Source organism: Anguilla anguilla, chromosome 2, assembly GCF_013347855.1.
Source record: "Anguilla anguilla isolate fAngAng1 chromosome 2, fAngAng1.pri, whole genome shotgun sequence".
Taxonomy (NCBI): Eukaryota; Metazoa; Chordata; class Actinopteri; order Anguilliformes; family Anguillidae; genus Anguilla; species Anguilla anguilla.
The window spans coordinates 30,510,804-30,535,857 of NC_049202.1; the positions used below are offsets into that span (position 1 = coordinate 30,510,804).

The following is a 25,054-nucleotide window of genomic DNA, read 5'->3' on the forward strand; positions in this document are numbered from 1 at the left end:
AATTGCACTGCGTTTTGCGTAATATTTTTATCTGTATAACGTATAGCCTTATTTTATGGAATTGTCCTAGACTAATTTACTTTTTTTTTTTTTAAATACGTCGTATTTTTTGAGAGAAAGCGTTTTACTATATGAAATATGACTTATTTCGCCTTCCATAGTTCTACGTGTAGACGTCTATTTCCTCAAGAGCTCACGTAACCTTAATTAGCAGGCTAGCTACGCTTTTCTGTGTATTTAGAGAAGGGAGGAGGCGAGGTAGCTAGGCTAGCTAACTAGCTGTAGTTCTTTGGATTTTATGTTGCGTGTGTTGGGCCGTACATTTCGGCAGTCATTCCAGACGTAATCCCCTGAGACAAAGTTTTGTTCTCGAAGCCAAATTTGCTGAACTTTTGAGTACAGCTAACCTAGCTAGCAAGCTAGCTAGTTTGGCTAACGTCGTCTAAGGTTTAGCCACATAGGACCGTATTCGTAAGCGCTGCCAGTCATCATTCAGATACCATGCCGGAGAGAAGGCCCTTTGTGCGGCTGCCCACTGACGTGTACCCCGTTAAGTACGGGTTATGTCTGAAGCCGGACCTCATCGACTTCACCTTCGAGGGCAAGCTGGAGGCCGCAGTGGAGGTAACATACTTAGTACATTAGACCGATAAAACGACACAGTAGGCACTTTCATGGCGTTGATTTTGTTATGCAATGTAGTGTTTGGCACTAGCTAGCTCGGTAATTTACTGTGTCCGAGTAGATAAGCCATGGCTAATGTATAAGGGAGCAAAATAGTCACGGTTTTCTTTATTTGGATAACCTAGTCGGCTAGCTAGCAAGCAGGTTATCCAATTCGCTCCCTTATAACGTTATGGCTTAGACTATCTACTCGGACGCAGTAAATTACATTGCACTAAGGGTACTTAGCTAGCCAGCTAAGTAAACGTTATGTCCACAGTTTAGTATTCATCATCATTTAACGTTATTCGTTCTGGATATATGACAGAGTTACACTAGTTGCATCGCAGGTAGCCCATAGAGTAGCTATTAATGAAATCATAGACGGTTTTAGAAATGCAATGGCTGGCGGTGGCTACCTACCTAGTGCTGAAAATACTCAGGTATTCGGAAGCTAGAGTAAGTTACCTCGCCAATATAATGTAGCTAGCTAATTAGCACGAGTTCAAGAAACAAGCTAACATAGGCTTGCTGTCACCCTGGACAAGAACTTGGTAAGGGGAGTAAACGCTAGACACCTATAAAATGAGCTGCACAAAACGGTTAGTCTAACAGGTTCCAACTTTGAACAAATTATTCTTCATGTTTTATCCAATTAGTCTACACTAATTAAAGCTAGTGCTATATAACCTAACCGTATACGTTAAAAAGTGCTGAGAGTTCTAGAACTAGCTGAGCCAAGGTTAACAGTAGTCTATAACATACAACACACATCTTGCGTTTAAAACGACGTTAAACCGGCGGCGAATGTTGAAGCTTTTAAGTCCCTACACTCTGATAAATATGTTTCTTGTGTTTACAGTGTTCATTGGTTCGCGAATATTTGTTGTGCGCAAATTGCGTCTAGCAAGGCCTGCGATGTTTCTTATTCTAGCCGTTACCAAAGCATGCTAACTCGATACGAAATGTGCTTTGCACACACTAAGAAACATGTCTGATTTCTGTATGTTTTTGTAGTATTCGTGTTTTTAATGTTTGTCTCTTAATATCAGTAAATTTCTCATTGCCTCGAATGTCAAAATATATATATATTTTTACGGGCCATTTCAACATGCTTTACCGCTAGTGAACTAATGTAAGAAAATCTGGTAAAAGATTATTGATTGAGAACCTGTCCTTTTGATTTCCATCCCCTACACTCTGTGATCAGCTGCACTTGTGATGTCTCTAAACACTGCTATTAGTGTAGCAATGGTTTTGAGAAATTGTTTTAACATTTCATTTTTGTTTCTCAATATAAACACTTATTGGTTAAAAATTATTGGTTTCTTTCTTTTCTTTTCAGTAAAAATACCAATTTTCTAACAAAAAAATTGAAATGCTTGTTACTCTGAGCCAAAAATGAAACTGACCTTGTGTGATAGTAAAGTTGCAGTAAGGATACCTTTCCCTGGTGATTGGCATTAAGGGTTCAAATGCACTTGCCTGAATACTGAGCTCATTTGACCAAGAATAAAACTATGATTTCAAAAACATGTTTCAAGGGTTTTTTCCTGTCTTAAAATAGGGGTTAGGTGATGACTGCATGGCAGCGACTGTGGTCGGTCCGGCTTTACGACCACTGTCTACTTGATGCGTTGTGTCCCTATATTTAGCTACATATTTTGAATTTTAAGTTCTGGAACATCTTCAAGAGACAAGCACAATACATTAAGATGTAGGCTATAAAAAGAAACCTGTGGCAAAATGTTAAAATTCGAATAATATTTTATATTTATTGAAGGGGGGGGGGGGTATAGCTGAAGGATTAACACATTGTAAGGGGTCATTCTACAGGAATAGTAGTGTTTGGAATTGCAGTATGTCTTGAAATGCAATTCATTTTTGTCACTCAAGACTTAGGGTATAAGGGTTGTAAACATAATGGATCCACAAAAATGCCTCCTCAATGTATTAAAAAATGTTATACATCAACTCAAAGAATCATTGCTCCATCCTTTTTGTCAGTGGTGTTACTTGTACCTTGTAACCACATAAATGGTTTTTCAGAATTTTCTTTCTCTGTTCAATGTGCACATATAGGCAAAAATGGTGTGGGTTAATCAATGAGCATACTGTAGAATTGACTTAATTGCTTCACGGATTATCGCAAGGGTGTAACTGTAAGTTTTGGGGGTCGAAATGCATAACTGCATCCCTGTAGGGCACCCCCCCTCCCCACCCCCCGGCAGAAAATTTTAAAAGAGCAGCTGTGAATGATCGGTTTTGGTGAATTCTAAGGGATTACTGATCAGTAAGGCTGGCTGTTTGTCATAGAAAAAGAAAATATTGCCTGAATGTCGTGGAGCAGTCATGGCAAAGTCATTGAAAACCATGGAAAAAGAAAAAAGTTTAAAAGTTTCTTAAACTGTAAGAAATTGCAGTTTTTTTAAAAAAAAGATTAAATTATTAAATTTATCAATAGATCTCATGGGCAGCCATGGGAATTAGTTAAAATAACATGCCCTACAGTAGCAACAGTAACAAGTCCTTGAAGTAAAAAAAGAGCTTTTTTCCCCTTTTCTAATTGAACAGAACGTTGTTATAAATAGAGCATGCTCAAATTGCATTGCAAAAATAAAACTCTTAACGTGGATCTATTTTAATTTCTTTAAAGTTTTGGTACAACATGTTGTACATTGCAAGCTTTGAGGCTTTGAGTGCCTGTTGTCACTGATGTTACAGTGGTTTAGGGTTTCATTTGGCGCTGCCGCCTGAACGACCTTCCCGGCATACGGAAATTTGCATATATTTAGAGGCCCAAGCACCAAAGGTGCGTAGGACCATTATTGTTTTTGCTAGAATTCTTCTTATTATTTTTTCTTCAGCTTCTCCCTACATTTTCACCTCTTCCCCGTACTCATGAACTTTGGCAGGCATGTTCACTATTGCTTTATGATAATGACAGGCATGCAACTGGCACTGTATGTGGTGCTACAGTGCCACCTGCAAAATTTGAACTTTGAAAAATGATGGCCTTTCTCGAACTTCTCAAATGTTTACCCGATTCTCACCACATTTGGCAAAAAAGGAAATTTTGATATCAGAAATGATGTCCGCAGGACAGTACTTTACATTTAGACAAAACATTTTGGTGATCTAGCATCCTGGAAACCACCCTTCGGCAAATAGAATAAAATAAATCGACTATAGATGTACTACATTCTGTCCCCCCTGCATGCCATTCCAGCTCCTCATCTAAAGTTCCATTATCACTTCCTTTTTCATCCACGTTTAACAAAGGAGCTACCGTATTTCCCTGTCTGACTTCCAATTCATCATCATCAGACCTGTAGTCTCACTCAGTCCGCTCCTCTAATGTCTTTAAAATTAAAAGCACTGCCACTTGCCATTTCATTACAGTATTTGTGTATTTTTGCCTTTGCATTTTTTCTTTCAACAACCTGTACTTCAGGACAATGGCCCTATCCTTATTTTCTCCAGATACCTTCCATATGCTATCTGCGTGTTGCATCGCTGTTCCTGCGTTTTAGCCAATGCTGCTGTAAGGAACCCCTCGGATACACCAAACAGCGGAAGTATATGTGTGGTGAAGGAACGTGTGTAGTCTTACGGCTAATTTATGCTTCGGAGACAAAGTGTTGTGCGACGTGTCGCGGGACAAAAATTATGCAAATTCAACAGTTTTGACGTCAAGCCGACACTTTTAGAGGGTTGGCGACGGGTGTTGCCTACCTGCTGATTTTTGTAAGGTTGCAGACGCCGTCTTAAGTGTCGTGCAGCTGTGATTGGATGGTTGAAACGAAGGCAAAATGGTTGCCATGGGGACGCTTTCATTAAATTTTTCCCGACCTTGAAAACTGCCTGACAATTTTTAGGATAGCGCTTCAGATATTGCTTGTGTCGAAAGTGCTGTGATGGAACAGCGATAGATTTAGCCACTAGCCACATCTGTCCAAAATGTAAACAAGTCAGGCAGTTTTCACAGTTGAGAGAAACTTTACGACAACATTAGTGGCGCTGCCATTTTTGTAGCCTAAACAAACCTCTGCTGGGCTTGGCATCTGGTTGCTATTATACCAACGCGCACTGTCGCTGAAATATAAATGCAAAACATTGTGCGACAAAGTTCTACCGGCCGACACTTTGTAGTACGACACTTTGTCGCTGAAGCATAAATTAGCCTTTACCTGGTGCTATTGGTATGGGATTAATTTAATGTTATCTCAGTTATCAAAAATAATGTTTCAACATTTCCTCTGTGCTAACAGTTATGAATAGCCCGGAGGCTGCTATCTGCCAGTAGTGTGGCTTTATATGAATTGCTATCTAACTTGGTAGATGCAGACATGTTTGGTTTGCGTAGCCTGCATAAATACAATTGTGTTTCCTGCTACAACACTAGTGTGTAGAGTGTTTATGGAGTGGAGATATCCTAAGTTCTGGCCTATGCTAGGACCTTAATACTGCTGGGTGTGGAGTGGTAAGAGTCAAAGAGGAATGCCAGGTTAAAATGAATGCAGTTTATTGTTCAGCGTGTCTAGTAGTAATGACAATATACAGTGGTGCAAAATAGGGCTGCAACAACAAATCGATGACGTTGACAAAACCAACAATAAAAATTAGTTTGCAACAAATTTCGTTATCGATTAGTTAGGTTTACTTTTTAAAAACGTTTAGTTGGGCTGTGTTCCAAAATGGTGTATTCTGTCTAGGGCGTAGTAGACCAAAATCTTGCCTGTCAAGATAGAAAACAGGTCTTGCAAGTTGACTGCGTAGTCACAACGTTACTTTCTCGAGAGAATAAAAACACACTTGAAAGATGGTGGAGATGGAGTGGCAGCAAAGAAGCGAGTCATCGCCTGCTTTTCAACAAACGTTAATCACAAATTAAGCGAGTTTAGCTTCAGTGCTTTAGTTTAGTTTTGAAATCTTTCCTGGTTGAATTGCATGAAGGCGCCACGAAACCGGTGGGTGGTACTGGTGCGCATTCAGTTTGTTTACAGTCTTAATAGCACATTAGAATGATAGTTAACTCGATAGCTTACTAGCATTCCCTTTCTTATCCATGGACCGTTTTTGTGCCTTCTTACTGATGCACCATGCCATTAATGGCAAAACTGTTTATATAGTTTATCAGTTATATTTCCCTTTCATTCTTTTAATGCATCCCCAATGTCCATTTATTTTAGTAGCGACGTAGTGATATAGAGCAGCAATTAGCCTTTACATCTGAAACTGTTAACTGCAACAATCTTTCTTAAACTCGGTCCAAAATGGGTACCACAGTGCATGCTGTTTTTTTTTGTTCCATCCACAATTGCAATCCTAGAATTTTTAAAAGTTATTAATTTTTCTTACTTCGGTTCTCTTCATGTTTAGAGGGATTTTTTGCCCTAAGCCACATTGTCAAAAATCGCTATGCATGCCACGAAGAATAAAAGTCCCATATTCAGATTGTAGTATATTGCAAACTATTTAAATAAGAGAAGTAAAAGTATTTTAACTGATCAAATTATAGGCTGAGTTTGAATCAGGCTCCTAATTGGTGAAAGTGCGGACACATGCCAACTAAAAGTAACTATTTGTAGATAATGAAGAATTAAAAAGTGAAAGCAAATGATAACAATCCAAACCTCTAATGTATTAATAAGCTTAAGGAAAAAAGAGAGGCATGCTTAGCTCAAAGCTTGTGGACATGCTAACATTTCTGCATTGCAATGCTATGTACCCACTCCGGCATTGGACTCTTGTTGAAACCAATTAGTTTTAGTTTTAGTTTAGTTTTATTATTTTTGCACAATTTAAAAAATACACAAATGACAAATAACATAATATACAGTGCAGGGAGAGGCAGAAAACCAGTGGGCTTATTTGAAGCCTCCACCTAAATAATGTTAAAATTTCACAATGTTATAAAAACATAAGCTTCACATTCAAAAAATAATATAACTGCATAAAAGTGATGGAAAACTAATATCAAAATATAAATAACAACAAATATAACAATAATAATATCAAAATAAAAGCAGAAAATGTGAGTGTGTGCTGAGTGTGTGTGCGTGTGATACATGTCACTATGAGTGAAACAAATAAAATATGGATACATGGACAACAATACATGGGAAAAAGCAGTTACAAAACAGCAGTTAACTGGTCTTTTAAGCAACTTTTGTAAAAATTTTATAGAGGAACAGTTTTTTGCCAGGTGGGAAAAGCCATTCCATAATTTGGTACCCCGAAATCTTATCGAAAATTGACCTCTGCAAGTGAGAAATTTAGGAGGATGAAGATCTAAAGATTGACGAGTTGAGTAAGAATGAACCTGTGAATTTGCTTTGAAGTAAGTCTGGAACTGCTCAGGAATATTTCCTTCACTTGAATGTATCTTGTATATAAAAACACATATTTGAGAATATTGATGACGAAACGTTTCTGGAGTACGTTTGGGCGAGTACGAAAAGTACTCGCCCAAACTATATTACAATATGAAAGATAGGGATAAATTAAACTGTAATAAAGAGTAAGGAGACATTTTGAGGTGACAAGATGACTAAACCTCCTTATTATACTAATAGATTTATGTATTTTTCTGCTAACCCAGTCAGTATGTTCTCTCCAACTCAAACTCTCATCAACAATAATTCCCAAGAATCTTGTAGTTGACACTTGAGGCAACTCAACAGACTCCATTGTAATTTTAGATAAATCCTTTGAGTATGATTTTTTGCCACTGAAAATAGTTAGATTTTTTTATATTCAAAGATAATTTATTTAATCTGAACCATGTAGTGTAGGCAGTTAAACCAGCATTAGCGTCCTTTATCAGTGAATTGAAATTTGAATGAGAGAGAACTAGGGTTGTGTCATCTGCAAATATTATTGGAGAAAGGATATTTGAGACATTAGACAGATCATTAATATAGATAAGGAATAATAGTGGTCCAAGAATGGACCCCTGTGGAACCCCACAAAGTAGACTGGCCTTGTTGGAATAGCAACCTTTAACACAAACAAACTGTCTTCTGTTGGAGACATAATTTTTTAACCATTTGTACTTAGTATTGTGAAAACCATATTTATGCAACTTTTCCAATAAAATATGATGGTTGACTGTATCAAAAGCTTTTGAAAAGTCTATGAAAATACTACAAGTAAATTCATTATTATCAAGTGCAGAGGTAACTTTGTCAATCAGGTGAAGCAGAGCCATATAAGTAGAGTGATTTTTTCAGAAACCATATTGATGTTTGTAAAGAATTGAATTAGAATCTAAATGAAAAATAATCTTTTTGTATATAATTTTTTCTAATATTTTTGAAAAACATGGCAAAATAGATATGGGTCTATAGTTATTAAAACAACATGGATAATCTGCCTTAAACAGAGGAATAACTTTGGTAACTTTTAAATCCTCTGGCACAACGCCTGTTTCCAAAGACAAAGAAAAGATATAAGCAAGTGGCTGCAATATTGACTGTTTCACCTGTTTGACAAAGAATGCAGAAATATTGTCATGACCAGCTGAAGATGTTTTTAGTTAATCAAGTATGTCACTTATTTCTTGGATATCAGGGGGCTTAAAAGCAGAGATAATAGGAATATTTCTTGGAATAAAATCCAGTGAATTACCTTGACAAGCAGAAATTTTGTTAGCTAGGCTAATTCATAACCAATATTAACAAAAAATTCATTAAATTTGAGCTATATCAAATGGATTGTTGAGAGAATTTTCTCCATCCAAAAAGACTGAAGGTAGCTCTGGGGTAGTCTTTTCTCTTTGCAACAACTGATTTATTACTTTCCATGTAGTTTTAATATCTTTTGAACACCTCTTTTACATTACATTCATTTAGCAGACGCTTTTATCCAAAGCGACGTACAAAAAGTGCATTTTCATGATCGTAGACAACTGCTGAACACGGGTTCAGTAAGGTACAATTACTTATTTTGTAAAGCTATTTCTAGCCGAGAACAAAGAACACTATCCTGGTCTGACATCTGCAAAGCCAAACTAGGCAGAAGAATAAGCTACAGTATTAGGACAAATACAATTTACCAAGAAGTGCAGGGAAGGGGCAACATGTAACAAGTGATAGGAAAAGGGTTTTTTTTTTTTTTTGTTTTTTTTTAAATATATACAACGTGGTGGTGGTTATTCTAGGTATAGTCTGAAGAGATGAGTCTTCAGGCCACGGCGGAAGATGGATAGTGAGGGGGAGGTTCGGAGAGGGACGGGGAGTTCGTTCCACCACTGGGGAGCTAGGGTGGAGAAGCTCTGTGATCCCTTTGGGCGGGTGGGAGGGGTTGCAAGACGCCCTGCTGCCGCAGAGCGGAGTGGTCGAGCAGGCACATAGAATTGAGTCATGTCCTGCAAGTAGATGGGGGCTGTCCTGTTGGCGGCAGTGTAGGCAAGGGTCAGGGCTTTGAATCGGATCCTGGCAGCGACTGGTAGCCAGTGAAGTGATCGCAGCAGAGGAGTGACATGGGAGAATTTGGGGAGGTTGTAGATGAGTCGGGCAGCGGCATTCTGAATCATCTGTAGTGGCTGTATGGCACAAGCTGGCAGGTTTTCAAGGAGAGAGTTGCAGTAATCAAGGCGAGAGGTCACCGTAGCCTGGACGAGCAGCTGGGTGGAGTGCGTCGTCAGGTATGGTCGAATCCTCCTGATGTTGTATAGGAGGAATCTGCAGGACCGTGATGTTGCCTTGATGTGCTCCTTGAGGTCCAGCTGGTCATCCAGGACCACCCCCAGGCTCTTTGCAGAGTGAGAGGCAGTCACTGTGGTGCCATCAACCGTGATTGAGAGTTCACGAAGCAAGGAGGTCTTGTACGGGAAGAAGAGCAGCTCAGTTTTGTTGAGGTTGAGCTTCAGATGGTGGCTGGCCATCCAGGTGGAGATGTCAGCCAGGCAGGAAGAGATCTTATCATTGATCTGTGTGGCCGAGGGGGGGAAAGAAAAGAAGAGTTGTGTGTCATCTGCATAACAATGATAGGAAAAACAATGTGAATTAATGACTGAACCAAGAGATCTGGTGTATAAGGAGAACAGCAGAGGACCCAGTACAGATCCCTGCGGCACTCCCGTAACAAGTGGATGAGAGGCAGAGGCAGACCCCTTCCAGGTTACCTGGTAGGTCCTATCTGCAAAATAGGAAGCGAACCAAGACAGGGCAGTCCCGGCAATTCCCATCCCAGCCAAGGTGGAGAGGAGTATTTTATGGTTGACCGTGTCAAAAGCTGCAGACAGGTCAAGAAGGATCAGGACAGAGGAAAGGCGTGAGGCTCTTGCAGTGGCAAGTGCCTCCGTCACAGCTAGTAGTGCAGTCTCTGTTGAGTGTCCGGATCGGAAGCCAGACTGGTGAGGGTCTAGCAGGTTGTTCTGATGGAGAAAAGAGGTTAATTGTTTAAGAACTGCTCGTTCAAGGGTTTTGGACAGAAAGGGTAGAAGGGATACGGGTCGATAATTTGTTACATCGGAGGGGTCTAAGGTGGGTTTTTTGAGTAGTGGGGTAACATGAGCCATCTTAAAAACAGAGGGAACATGACCAGAGGAGAGAGAGGAATTAACAATGGAAGACAGATAGGGAAGGAGCTCGCTGGAGATAGATTGGAGAACTTTAGATGGGATGGGGTCAAGTGGACAGGTGGTTGCGCGATGAGAGGTGATGAGTTGTAATACATCGGAGTCCTCCAGCATTTCAAAGGAGGTCAGTGTGGCTGTGGGGTTGTCCTGGGGGGTTGGGGGGCTCACTGGATGGGTGAAGGAGTTCCGGATTGTAGCCACCTTTCCTTCAAAGGCGGCCAGAAAGTCATCTGCGAAGAGAGAAGAGGGAGGTGGGGGTGGAGGAGGAATGAGGAGGGAAGAGAAGGCGGAGAATAGTTTACGTGGATTAGAGACACATGCGCTGATCTTGGATTGGAAAAAAGAGGCTTTTGCAGACGTGAGGGCAGATGTAAAAGTCGCCAGCAGGGTATGGTATGCGGTCAGGTCATCAGAGGATCGGGATTTTCTCAACTTCCTCTCTGCAGCCCGCAGTGATGTTCTGCTGGAGCGTAGTGACTCGGTCAGCCATGGGCAGGGGGGTGAGGAGCGTGCTGGTTTGGAGATAAGAGGACAAAGTGAGTCGAGGGACTGAGAGAGGCAGGAGTTGAGGGTGGAGGTGGCAAGGTCAGCTGGCAGGTTAGAGAAAGACGCAGGAGGGGGAAGTGTAGACAGAGCAGTGGAGACGAGGGAGGATTGTGACAGAGTAGGGAGATTTCTCCTGAAAGTTACTGTGCGTGAGCTATTGGATGAATTGAGGGGGAGTGAATAGGAGAGGGAGAAAGAAAGAAAGAAGTGGTCCGAGACATGGAGGGGAGTCACTGCAAGTTGGGGAATGGAGCAGCCTCTGGTGAATACAAGGTCTAGTTGGTTACCAGCCTTGTGTGTGGGGGGGGAGGAGGACAGGGATAGGGCGAAAGAATGGAGGAGTGAGGCAACCCTGGACAGTTGGGAGGTTTCTGGTGGGAGGTTGAAGTCTCCCAGTAGAATAGCAGGAGTGCCATCCTCAGGGAGGGAGCTCAGGAGAGTGTCCAGCTCGTCCAGAAATGAGCCGAGTGGACCTGGAGGGCTGTACAGAACAATAATATTCTTCAATTTTTCACTAAATATTTCTTTTTTGCAGATCTGATGGAATGAATATATTTATTTCTATAGGATTTATAAACACCATGGGTAAGAGGAGTAGGATTTGAGACATATTTTCTGTACAGTTTATTCTTTTTCCTCAACAGCTTCAGTAAATCAACTGTAAACCAAGGCTTATTGAAGTCTTGACTGTATTTCTTGGTAGGGCTGCCAATTGGAAAACATTCATTAAAACTAAAGCTAATAACTTTCATAAAATTTTGATATGCAAAATCAGCATTATTTTCCTCATATAGATCGTCCCATGAAATACTGGCAAGCATGTCTTTAAACTTAGAAATATTTGACTTGCTCATAATTCTTTTGTGCATTATTTTCTTTATGTTTAGCTCTATTAACCTTGATTAAAGAGTACTGGAATATAGGAAAATGATCTGACAATCTGAATACATGACCCCAGATTTCATTCCTTCACTCAAAGAGTTAGCCTAGTTAAGATGTTATCAAAGTTGCAGAATTCTTATTAACTCGTGTAGATTTATGAATAAGAGGGAAAAAGTAACTAGAATAAAGAATATTAAGAAAATCCCCAGTATCTAATTTATTTTTAAAGAGGTTAATATTGAAATCTCCTAAAATGTAACAGAGTTCATCCTCATTGTTTATCAGGTCAAGAGAACTGGACAAACTTTCATTAAAATCTTTGATGACAGAGTGAGGTGGGCGATAAATAACACCAACAATAACATTCTTTCTGCCAGAGACACCAGAGAGCTCTAAAAAAAAGAAACGGATTCCACCTCAGCCCTATCTGACTTCAGAGAGAGATCATCCCTAATTTTGAAATCATAGTCACCATGAATAAACAGAGATACTCCACCTCCAGATCTATTCTCTCTTACGTAGTGAACCGAATTGTATTTAGGTAATTTAAAGATTTCTCTAGAGTCCTCTGTAAGCCATGTTTCTGATAAAGCAATAACAGAAAAATAATGTTTGAGTGAAGATAAATAATGAATGAATTTGTCATAGTTGCTGGAAAGACTTCTTATATTCAAATGAAAAGTAGAGAATATATTAGGGGGCATAGAAACACATAAGTCATTAAACTGGTTTCATTATAAAAACTACAGAGGTTAGAGGCATCAAATGATGAAAAAATGATGAAAAAATTTTAGGTCTGGGTCAGCATCAAAATTGTAAGAGTCAATTGTAGAGGAATCAAAGGGCTTAAAGATCTGGCCTTCAAAATCAGATTTTGTTGTAGTCCATAGTATGTGTTAAGAATAATGTGCTATAGATGTGAGGTTAAGTAATCAAAGTACTGTATAAATGCCTAATGGTGGTGACTAATGAGCCAAACTCTGAGCATTGGCATTTCTTTGTTGTGGTGGGTTTTGGGTAGGTGGATGCAGTGGCGTGTCCAGACTTTTTTGACTGGGGTGGCCCAAGTGGGGCACTGACTTATGCAGGGGTGGCATGAAGTACGAGCACACACGCACGCATGCACACGTCAGAATAGCATTAATTTACTATTTTTGTCTCCACTACACACTACCCATATCTACTTTAATTGCTAACATTACAGTGTCTTACATTCCTGTGTTTAAAGTTTAATTTAAAAGATAAATAGACCTACCAGTCACAACACAACACAACAAAGTGGCACCATACAACATCAGTGTTTCCCACATGATTTTTTGAGACTATGGTCGGTGTACCTGGGACCCTCTAGGGGGGTCTGGGGGCATGGTCTCCCGGGAGAAAATTTTGTACATTTTAAGGTTAAATGCATCAATCTGGTGCACGTTGAGCACAAAATTAAGAGGCTAGATCTATTAAGAACTTTGTGCTCTTGTAAACAATTTTGTGCTCTAGTAAACAATTTAATCATAAACACATTGGTCAACACATAAACACAAAAGTCCATATTTCTTGCGTGGGGGCCTTTAATACCGATTTATGATTTATCTTATAGGTAGCGGACATGGTATTCATCAACTCTCATTGCCTTTTGTAGCTGACATTTGTATTGTACCTCTCCAAAAATGAATAAAATGCTTTTTGTCCATTATAAAGCATATAAATGAGCCCCTTATGAAGGTTTAAGATGAAACATTGCTATCGGATTAAAAAACCTAAATGTGTATTAATTAACTCTTGTATGTTTTCTTGTATGGGGATAGGACAATATGAAAACAATTTTCAACCGTCAACCACGTTTTGGCAATGTTCTAACTCTCACGTCATCACCGTTCGATGTTTCACAAAAACTATAACACCACTAACGCTTACATTACAGTGTGAAATATCCACATTATATAACACCACTAACCTATTTAAAGATACTCCATTTCAAAAATAACGTATATAACCGAAATATTTTCAGCAGTAATTCTAGCAATGATGAAATCTTATCTATGTTCAGTAGATGGAGACAGTAAAGCGATACTGTTCTATTCGCTTCTGTTTTGCTCCAGAAAACGATGTCAGCTAGGTCTATCAGCAAACATATGGCTTAGTTATGCTCAGAAGTCCTCAATAATAATAATATTTTCCAAGAAATTTCGAAAAATCATTGACAAGGTTTTGTTAACAGCGTCTTTGTTTTACTGCTATCACGTGAATGCGATGATAAGAAAACATTTTGGTTATGCTGACCTAAAAAACGCTATTCCAAAAGCAAAATTAGACATGTTATAGACATATATATATATGTGTTAGAAAGCTTATACTCTCACCTACTGAATAAATTAATTGTCAATCAAGCCACACTGTGCTAAAAAGGGCGACAACGCCGTTAATCAACAGGTGTTGTGCGCACAGCTATTTTGGAAGGTACCCAGGCATCACAAATGCAAAAAAGTGTAAAAATATTTTCGGTTCATCATGAAACTGTGGCGGGACAAATTAGACCATGGCGGGCCACCACAGTCTAGGTCATTAATGGAAAACACTGAAAAAGTATACTCACATCTTTCAGGAAAGACATGCGACAAGTAGCTAGACAGCCGGGAATCTGACGAGGAGACTTCTTCATGAGATACACACGTGTGTAGTTGGCTGCTGCTCAGCTCCAAATCAATGCAAGATCATCTTCTCTGGGTTTTTGGTAGGCTAGACACTACTCTAGCGCATTACTGCCTGTCGGGTTTAAGACTGAATTGCGCCTATACACGGAAGTTTGGTTTACTCGTCAAACGGTTTAAACTAAGTCCCGCCTCTGACTGGGCAGATAGCCAATCATAGTTTACGATAATGGGGTGGCACCTGGGGTGGCCAATCAGATTCCACTCCCTGGACACGCCCCTGGGTGGATGGACAATAAGTTTGTCATATCTCAAGTATGCAATGTCACCTCTTTCTCGAGCTGCCTTCATTGCTGGGAGTAGTTCTTTCCTTCTTTGTTGGACGGCTTCAGGGAAGTCCTCATTGATGTGTTGAAGCCATTTTATGTAGCAAGGCCTGTTAAGACTTTGTTTTATGTTTTTATCTTCCTTATTCATTGAGCTCCGTTTGAACTGCTGACTTTATAACCCAGTTAAAGACATGCTGCAATATGAACTTTATAAAAACCTTTATTACCTGTGCATTATGCACAGATGCTTTATAGCATACAGGGTTTTCCGCCAGTGTATTGCAAGCCCGGCGGGCCGCCGGGCCTAAGCATTCGGGGATTATTATATATATATTTTTTAAACGTATTTAAGATGTTTTTTAAACTACAGTTACAGTGGGGCGGCTTGGTTGGAAAGCTCACCAGCGACACCTGTTGGTTAAAACATGAACGCACTATAGGAAAACAGCAGGTCTGTTCTTTACCCTCATTGTACATAGTGACGTTCAACACTTGATGCTTCCAACTATCACAAGCTAACGGTACCTAGCAAGGCACCATTTCTTTAGTAGGCTGACCAACCTCACTACAAACTGTGTTATCACTTCATCTCGTCGGTAAGTACATTCTTTTTATATTAACTTAAGCAGTGTGTAGGTAATGTTAAACTAGTAGCATGAATGTAACGTTCGATACATTGTAACATTACATGATTTATTAATCGCCATCTAAATAACGACTTCACTTGTTTATCAATAACGTTAGCTTGGTGACATTGATGTGCACGACAACATGGTCATTTAGCTAACTTAGCTAGCTAGCCAAACCGTCAGTAACACAGATACATAGATATTTTGTTGTTGTTGAAATGTGCCCAGCATACCAAAGCTGTACATTGTTGTAAGATTTAGTAGCCAATAAGTAGGCAGTGTTGTGCATATCCCGCTCTTACAGCTCGTTTCCAGCCCAAACCACTGCAAAGAGAGGAAACTTTTTTTTTTGTCAGTGACATTTCCTTCTGACATCTACGACGGCAATCGCAAACACAACATTTATTTTGCCTTTTTGTATAGCTATTTCCATGGATAAAATCGCAGTTATTATTATTTATTGGTAAAAACATTTACTTTGTATCCAGGGAGATAGCCAACTACTTGCACGTTACATGACGTGTAGCCATTTCGTAATACGATCGCATTTCAGACTAGAAAATAACCCGTTAATCCAGAGAAATTGCTGAGTCATCTTAGAATATTTATCACAACAGAATGCATCAAGGTTGGCAGCCCGGATCAAATTTGTTGTGACAGCTGCCGTCCAAAACAAACACCTAAGACACCTAACACGCACACCAACTGCGTGCGTGCCTCCCCAACGCATTACGTCATTGTATTGCAATGCGCAGCTGTCGTAAAAACATGCTGGCTTTGATAAGCGGAATCGACAAGCTCAGAGCCATACAATTTCAATGAATAGGACAACTTGGAACCGTTTCGCGATTCCCATCCCTATTTAAATGTGCCCAGCATTCCAAGGCTTGTTGTAAGATTCAGTAGCCAATCAGGACTTGAATACAAGTTTTTTGTGGAGTGCAAAAACGTTGATATTATTTATTTTAATTAAATTTAATTTCTTTTGTTGTTGTTGAAAACACAGCATTCCAAGTCTGTACATTGTTGTCAGATTCTTTGTAAGACTATGCTATGCTGTAAATAGTTGTTGATTTTTTTAAATGAGTGTTGAATAAATGACTTATTTATAACAACATTCACATTACGTAGTTATATTTTCAAATCTTGAGTCAGCTTTTAGCACTGACTTAATGGCCCTATGGAATCTGTGTTATAGCTTTTTTAAATTCTCAATTCCGCGATTCCATCTGTGGTTCTGTTATCACAGAAACTATAGGGCCCTACCTTAATGCTGCCATGTTTTGACCGATATTTTGTCAAAAAGTGCAACATTTTCAAATCAATTTGAAAAACTTATTTTATAAAAGTTTCTATATTTGAGAACATTTAACTTATAAATAAAAAAATAAAAATAAACACAAAAATAACTTTTTGATAGATCAAAAAATGTAAAAGATGATATTAAATTAAATATATATATATTAACACCATCTTCAAGTGGTGTGAATTCAAAATAACTCCATATGTTGCGTTTACTCCTTTCTTTTCCAGCCATCTATAAAAAAATTAATTTAAAAAAATCAGTTTTCCAGTTTCAAACATGTATTTGTATGAATATTATTATTATTGTTGTTATTAATTTGTTATTATTTCTTAGTATATATTCTCAGTAAATGAATTATATTTTATTCCATGATATCAAAGAGTAAGACTTTATCCAGCGGAGCTAATGAGTGAATCAAGTGTAACGTTAGATGAAACTAAATGGATGAACGTAACGTGAGGCTTGTCCATAAGAATTTGGTGGTGCAAGAAACTACAATGCGCTTTCGTGCAGGTTACCCACGCTAAGTGTTGGTTGATTCACTTCTCCAACAGCAATCCTTCTCTCATGTTATCACGACAAAGCTAGATAACATGGCTTAAAATGATCCACGTTAGAAGTGCCTTATTGGTGTTTTTACTGTCTGGTTAACTTGCTACGATGACACGTGACTAGATGACACACTCGCTTGCAATAACGCGTTGGCTATTGACACAGCATCTTATAGTAGCTAATATCATTATCTCAGATAAAATAACAAATGTGTGATGCATTCAATCACCATTTTATTTTGGCTGGTTATTTATTTGATTTTCCTCTGGAAATGTAGATCCTACGCTGCTTATGTACTCCCTGCCACTTCATAAAGGCTTGCTAGCCAGCTAGCTTGCTAAAGTGAACCAAATATGTTAGCTAGCTCGCTCGCTTGATAATGAGGATTGATAAACATAGTGGTCGTATAAACGCATTTAATTAAGAACTTTCACTAAATATACATACCTTTATTGCGGCAATCGAATCTGTGCAGACAAGTCTTGCAGTGGAGAATATTGGATGAGGCACGAGTGACAAACGTCTTATTACAGAAGTAGCGCGTCAGCTGCTGCAGTTCACACTTGTATTAGAGCTCCCTCTACTGGATAATTCTAGTAAATAGCAATTACAATGTTCGAACAGGCAAGTACAGATAAATAATCAATGTTTCTTTTATTTATTATACTTATTTAAAAATCGGGACACATCGGCTGCATAACTGCCGATCCCGATGTCGTCAAAAAACCGATATATCGGTCGGGCTCTAGTATTAAGATCTTTAGTCAGCACCCTACCACTAAACACACCAACGTGTTCCCCATGAAATCAGTTTTTCAACAATACAAAACATGATTACATTGTATTATGGAGAACCTGAAGTTCACATAATGCTGATCCATTCAGTTGTTTTACAAACAAGCACTGTCTGATCATCACACTTGCTGACTCCCTGTCAGCACAATAAACAGTCTATTTTCCTTTGACGGTTGAAGAAGCAGACCTCTTTGGACTGACCTACGCTGCAGTTGTGCTAACCCTACTCCCAGAAATGATAAATTTCCTTTCTAAATTCTAACTGTGCTGTGGCACGTCATGCATTTTGCAACAGATGCCTCAGATTTATCTCCATATCTTCAGTTTCTTTTTAAAACTTTGAATGTCACATTGCAGTTTAGGAATATCTACAACATTATTTTTCGGTAACTTAATGGTTTGGACCATAGCGATCACACCATTAGCCTTTTCTCATTTTTATCCACTTGTTAAGTGGTGTAATACTGGCTGCGTGTGCTTGGACCTTGTGTATTAGCTACTGCTTGAAACTACATTTTATTATTATTATTATTATTATTATTATTATTAGGGGTCCAAGCAGCGAAGCTGGTGGAACCCTATTGTATCTGTTAGGATTATTATTAGGGGTCCAAGCAGCGAAGCTGGTGGAACCCTGTTGTATCTGTTAGGATTATTATTAGGGGTCCAAGCAGCGAAGCTGGTGGAACCCTGTTGTATCTGTTAGGATTATTATTAGGGGTCCAAGCAGCGAAGCTGGTGGAACCCTGTTGTATCTGTTAGGATTATTATTAGGGGTCCAAGCAGCGAAGCTGGTGGAACCCTATTGTATTTGTTAGGATTATTATCAGGGGTCCAAGCAGCGAAGCTGGTGGATTATTATTATTCTTATTTTTCTCCGCTAAAAGTGTCTGAGGTTCAGCAACCATAAGTCCTAGAGCAACCAAATTTGGCAGATGGGTTCCTATGGCCCCCCACTACTCAGGCACAATCACCTATGTCGGCCAGATGGTGGCGCTATAACAAAGGGTAATGCATAAAAGGCCATAACTCCCACACCCAGAAGTTAGATCAACACAAAACCTCATCGACATATGCAGCTGAACGTGCTCTATAACTTTGCCATTGGGACCACCTATGTCCGCCATATTGTTTGCCCGCCATTTTGACTTTTTAATTGGGGCGTGGAAGGTTTCTCCACTAAAATGTCTGAGGCTCAGCAACCATAAGTCCTAGAGCAACCAAATTTGGCAGGTGGGTTCCTATGGCCCCCCACTACTCAGGCACTAAAAATCACCTATGTTGGCCTGATGGTGGCGCTATAACAAGAGGGTCATACTTTAAAAGGCCATAACTCCCACACCATAAGTCAGATCAACACAAAACGTCATGGACTGATGCATCTGAATGTGCTCTACAACTTATTCTGTTGGGAGCACCTATGTCCGCCATATGGTTTGCCCACCATTTGGACTTTTTTTATTAGGTGGGGTGCGGAAAAGCTGGAGCTCCAAATCTAAGTGCTACGACATCTAGTAAACTTCTTTACGGCAAGCGACATCCATGGCGACGCGAGTAATCTGACACCGTAGGATCTAGTTTTTATCAGTGAGGGGAGGGTCTGAACGTCGGGGAAGCAGTGGAAGACAGTGCCACCCAGAGTGCATGCTAAGCTACCAAGTTTGTTAGTAAAAGCTTTTTGAGAGGATGAATAATTACTTTTCTTGAGCCTGCATCCATTTGAAGACCGTATCGGGTGAGTTCGTTTAGTCTTTGAATCTGTCATTACGCTGAGAAGTAGCTAAACCATTTTATTGATAGGTTCTGAGTTTCTGTGCAAACGCGCGAAAACACTCTGGTATAATGAAACAATGACGGTAGCCTAATACATATATAGTCCGCTTCGTTCCGTTGCTGCCATAACATAACGACCTACAGCTGCAGTTTCTCGCTGCAATTACTAACATTGCATATAAACAAAAGACGCAATTTATGCTGTAGTCTGCCAATGTCGAAATAAACGAGACAATTTTTTTTTTTTATTATACCATGTCATTCTACAGTCAATATCTGGGACTAAACATTTAATAAATACACAATCTTACCTTTGGTTTTACGCGTAGATGTCCCTTTTGCGAATGAGTGGTCATATATTGTCTTGGACAATCCGTTTGTGAAAAATACATGCACCTGTGACGCCTGGGTCGGCTATCTTCTTAAATAGCTGTGCGTAATACCATACTTGTTGCTTGCGGCGTTGTCGCCCTTTTTAGTGCAATTTGGCTTGATTGGCAATTCATTTATTCAGTAGGTGAGAGTATAAGCTTTCTAACAATGTATAACATGTCTGATTTTGCTTTTGGAATAGCGTTTTATAGGTCAGCGTAACCGAAAATTTTCTTATCTGCCAATGTCTAAATAAATAATACGGTAGGCTACTCTGCGCGCAGCACGCAGGTCGCGAGTTGATATTTTGTCTTTTGTTTCGTTTTTTCTCAATGTCGTATTTATTACTTGAAATATGTATTTATGTGTTATTATTCTATCTGTCTCTGAAGCGCTCTGAAATGTGCATTCTCTGCTGAGCAATGGATTGGAATAGGCCTATGTGTCTGACGCCTATTTTAGTTGCGGTGAGGATGCGCTGCGGCTCTACATACATGCCGGACCATCTAAATGCTGTTTTATACTTTTGCGTAGTCTGCATTGTTTCCGTTGTGTGCGAAGGGCCAGATCATTTATACATGTGCGGCATGTTGCACGGGTTGCGCAGGCCACGTAATTAGATTTTGTTACTGACCGATATAGTTCAAAAGACAACACCTTCATTCATATTTCCAAACTTACTAGATACTGCACCAATGACCACAAAAATGCTCATCTAGATGTAACTTGTTGCAATGAAGACATTCACCTGACAAAATCGCTTTTAGTCGCATATTTAACGTTGCCTATCGGTTTTATGAATCAACTGTCATAACCTGTTAGTCAGAGCCGTATGCCAGTGACCGCATGTCAGCAGTCAACCAATCATCATCTTTGCGGCGTATGTGGGCACTGGTTACTAACTACGCGCTTTTAATTTCTTGAGGAGAAACCGTGGTCTGCAGCCGCACATTGCACACAACCCCTACACAGACCAATTTTTACGTGTACTATGCAGAAGTATAAAACAGCCTTTAGTGTTACGACATAGTAAAGGCCTTTACCCCTAGCGGCTAGGAGACATTGCAGTAGATATGTTGGGTGAATGTATATGATCATGAGGACAAAAACATTTAACCCTCCTATTATGTTTGGGGTCAATTTGACCCCATTCAATATTTACTGTCTCTAAAAATATGGTTACCATACTTTTTTCAGCTAGATATTTCATGACTTTTCCTAACTTTATGGGGAAAACATGGCAAACATGATATTAACTGAAAAAATTTTTTTCAATGTCCTGTACACATTGGTGTTCTTGGGGTCATTTTGACCCCAAACTCTATTGTTATATAAAACCATCACTTTGATCTTGTTTTTGTTGTGTTGGCTAAGGGCACTTTCACATTAATGTGAGTGAGAGTGAGAGAAGAAAACATAGTTCCCACGAGATTTCTGATCATTCTCACAACGTGGGGGCGGGGGCAATCTTATAATAAGGGCTGCACACACAGTCCTCTAAACCATTTATCTTTGCATTTGTGCCTCAACTAAAGATTTTGAAAATGACCACCAGACAGAGGCGTATATTTTCTGCCACCGAGGTTCTCTCACAGATCTTGGAGGGTGAAAGTGATTTAGTTGTGGATATGTCTGAGACTGAGGATAATGTTGAGGAGGACCCTGACTATGTGGCATCCTCCTCTGATGATGAGAATGAAGCCTTTGAGATACCACATTCTGACCCTCCTTTTGTTTCTCAACCACCAATAAACCGTCCTCTCATCTCTCAACCCACAATAAACCCCCCTGTCATCTCTCAACCACCAAGAACTGACATGTTCACTTCCAAAAATGGAGAACTACTGTGGTCTGGATCCCCAGTTGAAAGACAGGGTAGACTTAGTGCTGCTAATGTCATCAAAATGCTTCCAGGCCCCACCAGATATGCTAGCAGTCATGTACAAGACAAAGTCTGCATTTGAACTCTTCATAACACCATCAATGCAAAAGGATATTCTTGAGATGACAAACTTAGAGGGGAGGCGTGTGTATGATGACAATTGGAAAAAGCTGGATGTGGCCCACTAGCAATGCTATATTGGGTTGCTTATTTTGGCGTGTACAAGTCAAAAGGTGAAGCAACAGCAAGCCTTTGGAATGCTGACACTGCTGACTCTCGTCTGAATGAAGAATTGATACCCACGGGTACCTAGTTGAGTTATGTTCATTTTTTATCAAAACTCAATTCTCGTGATTAATTTACTTTTTATTGGTGTTTCTTCATTATTGAATAACTGTCATATGTTACTTACTGATGTTCTGAAGTGTTTTCTGAACCTAAACATTTGAAATGTTTGACATTTTAAATATTTCTCCTGGGGTCAAATTGACCCCGAACATAAAATGTTACTATGCTTGATAATAAAAGGTGTGTTTCTTTCCAAATGTTATTTCTCCTTTTTAATGAGCACTTAATACCAACATAAAGCCCTGCAAACACCAAAACATACATTGTTTTTCATTGTAGGTCAATGAACGAGATTGTACAGTCATTAGCATATTTCGCAATAGTCATATAAAATCAATACTTGATGTATAAGGGGAAGATGGGGGGAGTCATGTTTTATTTACTGGGCTATTAGGATGGTCAGTAGAAAGGCCTAAAGTAGCTGAGAGAGAAACTTGGGCAACACTTTCAGTTACAATTATTTTCTGCAGGTTTATATTGCTGGTGTCAAATTGATTGACAATTCATTTATTCAGTAGGTGAGAGTATAAGCTTTCTAACGATGTATAACATGTCTGATTTTGCTTTTGGAATAGCGTTTTATCGGTCAGCGTAACAGCGTAAATTTTGTTATCATCGCATTCACTTGCGCATTCACTGTGGGGTAGCATTAAAAGACGCTGCACCTAACAAAATGTCAACGATTCTTCATAATTTCTTGGAGAGTACTATTATTATTGAGGAGTTTGGGGCATAGCTAAGCCATATCTTTGCAGATAGACCTATCTGACATCATTTTCTGGAGCAAAACAGAAGCGGATAGGACTTTGTCATTGATTTACTGTGTCTCTCTCTATACTACTGAACACAGATAAAATGTCATATTGCTATGAAAGTACTACTGCTCAAAATATTTTGGTTATATACGTTATTTTTGAAATTGAGTGTCTTTAAATAGGTTAGTGGTATTATATAATGTGGATATTTCACACTGTAATGTAAGCATTAGTTAGTAGTAAAAAGAGCTAGCCTAAATCCAGAACATGTGGACATGTTGACATTCTTACATTACAACACACGTGTAACTTGAAATGGTCAATTTTGTTTTTTTGGAGGAAATTTAACCGTTTAGATTGACTAATCGGTAAAATAGTCGATAGATTAATCGATAGAAAAATAGTCGTTAGTGGCAACCCTAGACACAGCGTACTGGAACAGAGCAAACATTCAGAGGTCCAATGGCACAGCGATCCAGGTTTTTTCGGTGGAGATACCTACGCTATGGTAACTTTCCAAAAATCGACATATACCAAAGCTTCAGTATGGAGGGAAAGAAAAATGGGGAAATCTATTTGAAATAACTGACCTGGTGAGTGGGAGGTCTGAGCTGTCATTGGTTGCTTGTAAGGTACACTGGATTACAGCTCCCAATACTTTGACTAAAAAACAGCATTTCAACCCAACAGCATCTTCATCAGGCAAATGACTCGCATGATAGGAAAAGGGTATATATAGGCAGCAAGCCAATGACATCACACTGACATCACTGTCAGCCAATTAAGTAGGCTATAGCACATTGACCATTCAATAATATAGTAAACATAGTGCAAATACATACAAACATTTAATAATCCACAATAGAAAAATATATAGAGATGCATAATAGAAAAAGTAGCAAACGGCATACCAACAAGTAAAAGCTTTTTAGTAAGTAAAAGAATAATAGTTAAAAGACCTCATGGTATAATAATAAAAAAAAAAAAAAAAAAAACAATTACAAGATGGTTTTTTTAGCCACTGGCATACTAGGGTACTGGAACAGACGGCAAAAAAGAAAATCACAAAATCAAATTCCTCATTTAGACCATTGGGGGAAGTGGTATTGAGGAAATAGATCCAGAAAGTTTCACGTTGGAGAAGCCTTTCTTCAAGATCACCTCCCCTATGAAGCTTCTCCACTTTTTCCACACCAACATATCTCAGTGCACTGACATTATGACCGGCTTGTTTAAAATGAACAGCCACAGGGTTACGTTCATCCCCAGTTTTTATGTTACTCCTGTGTTCATTAATCCTATTTTGTACAACAGGGAAGGTCGGTGACCAATCTATGAGATTGTTTGGTCAAATCGGATATGCGCCCTCATTGCACACCGACCTTCCCTGTTGTACCAGACGGTAATTACAGGTGTGGTAGCTGCACCCAATGCACTTACACGCACAAATGTAAGAGATTCAGCCATCCACACACCGGTTGGGACATATCTATATGTGGTGCCATTACATGTACATAACATGCATGGTGCTACATCTTATCTGTTGTCCTTGTGGCCTCACTTATGTGGGAAAAACATCACAAGCAATCCAATCCAATCCAAATTTATTTATAAAGCACATTTAAAACAACAACACTTGACCAAAGCGCTGTACAATCAAAAATAGCAAAAACCATAAAAACAACACAATAAAAACACAAAGACCAGTTTAAGACAAAAGGACAGTAAAATAATAAAAACAATAATGATTAATGATGATTAATGAACACACACACATCTTCTAATTATTTTTTTTTTTTTTTGCTTAGTATACCATGTAAATATACTTTTAACTATTATTCTTATATATGATATGTAAAAAAAATTACTTGTTGCTTGTTGGTATGCCGTTTGCTACTTTTTCCATTGTGTAGCTATTGTGGATTATTAAATGTTTGTATGTATTTGCACTATTTTTACTTATTATTGAATGGCCAATGTGCTATAGCCTA

General features: G+C 39.1%; 1 protein-coding gene across 2 annotated transcripts in view; it reads left to right on the forward strand.

Annotated features, from left to right (window-relative positions):
- Positions 1-196: 196 nt before the first annotated feature.
- The window catches only part of npepps (aminopeptidase puromycin sensitive), a 131,334-nt gene continuing 106,476 nt past the window's right edge, over positions 197-25,054 (forward strand). The window contains exon 1 of one of the 2 annotated variants that reach the window (XM_035401028.1): positions 197-624. In XM_035401028.1, the coding sequence (XP_035256919.1) occupies positions 502-624 (123 nt within the window). In that variant the 5' untranslated portion in view covers positions 197-501. The remainder of the gene's footprint in view (positions 625-25,054) is intronic. The other variant, XM_035401021.1, reaches the window with a different exon arrangement.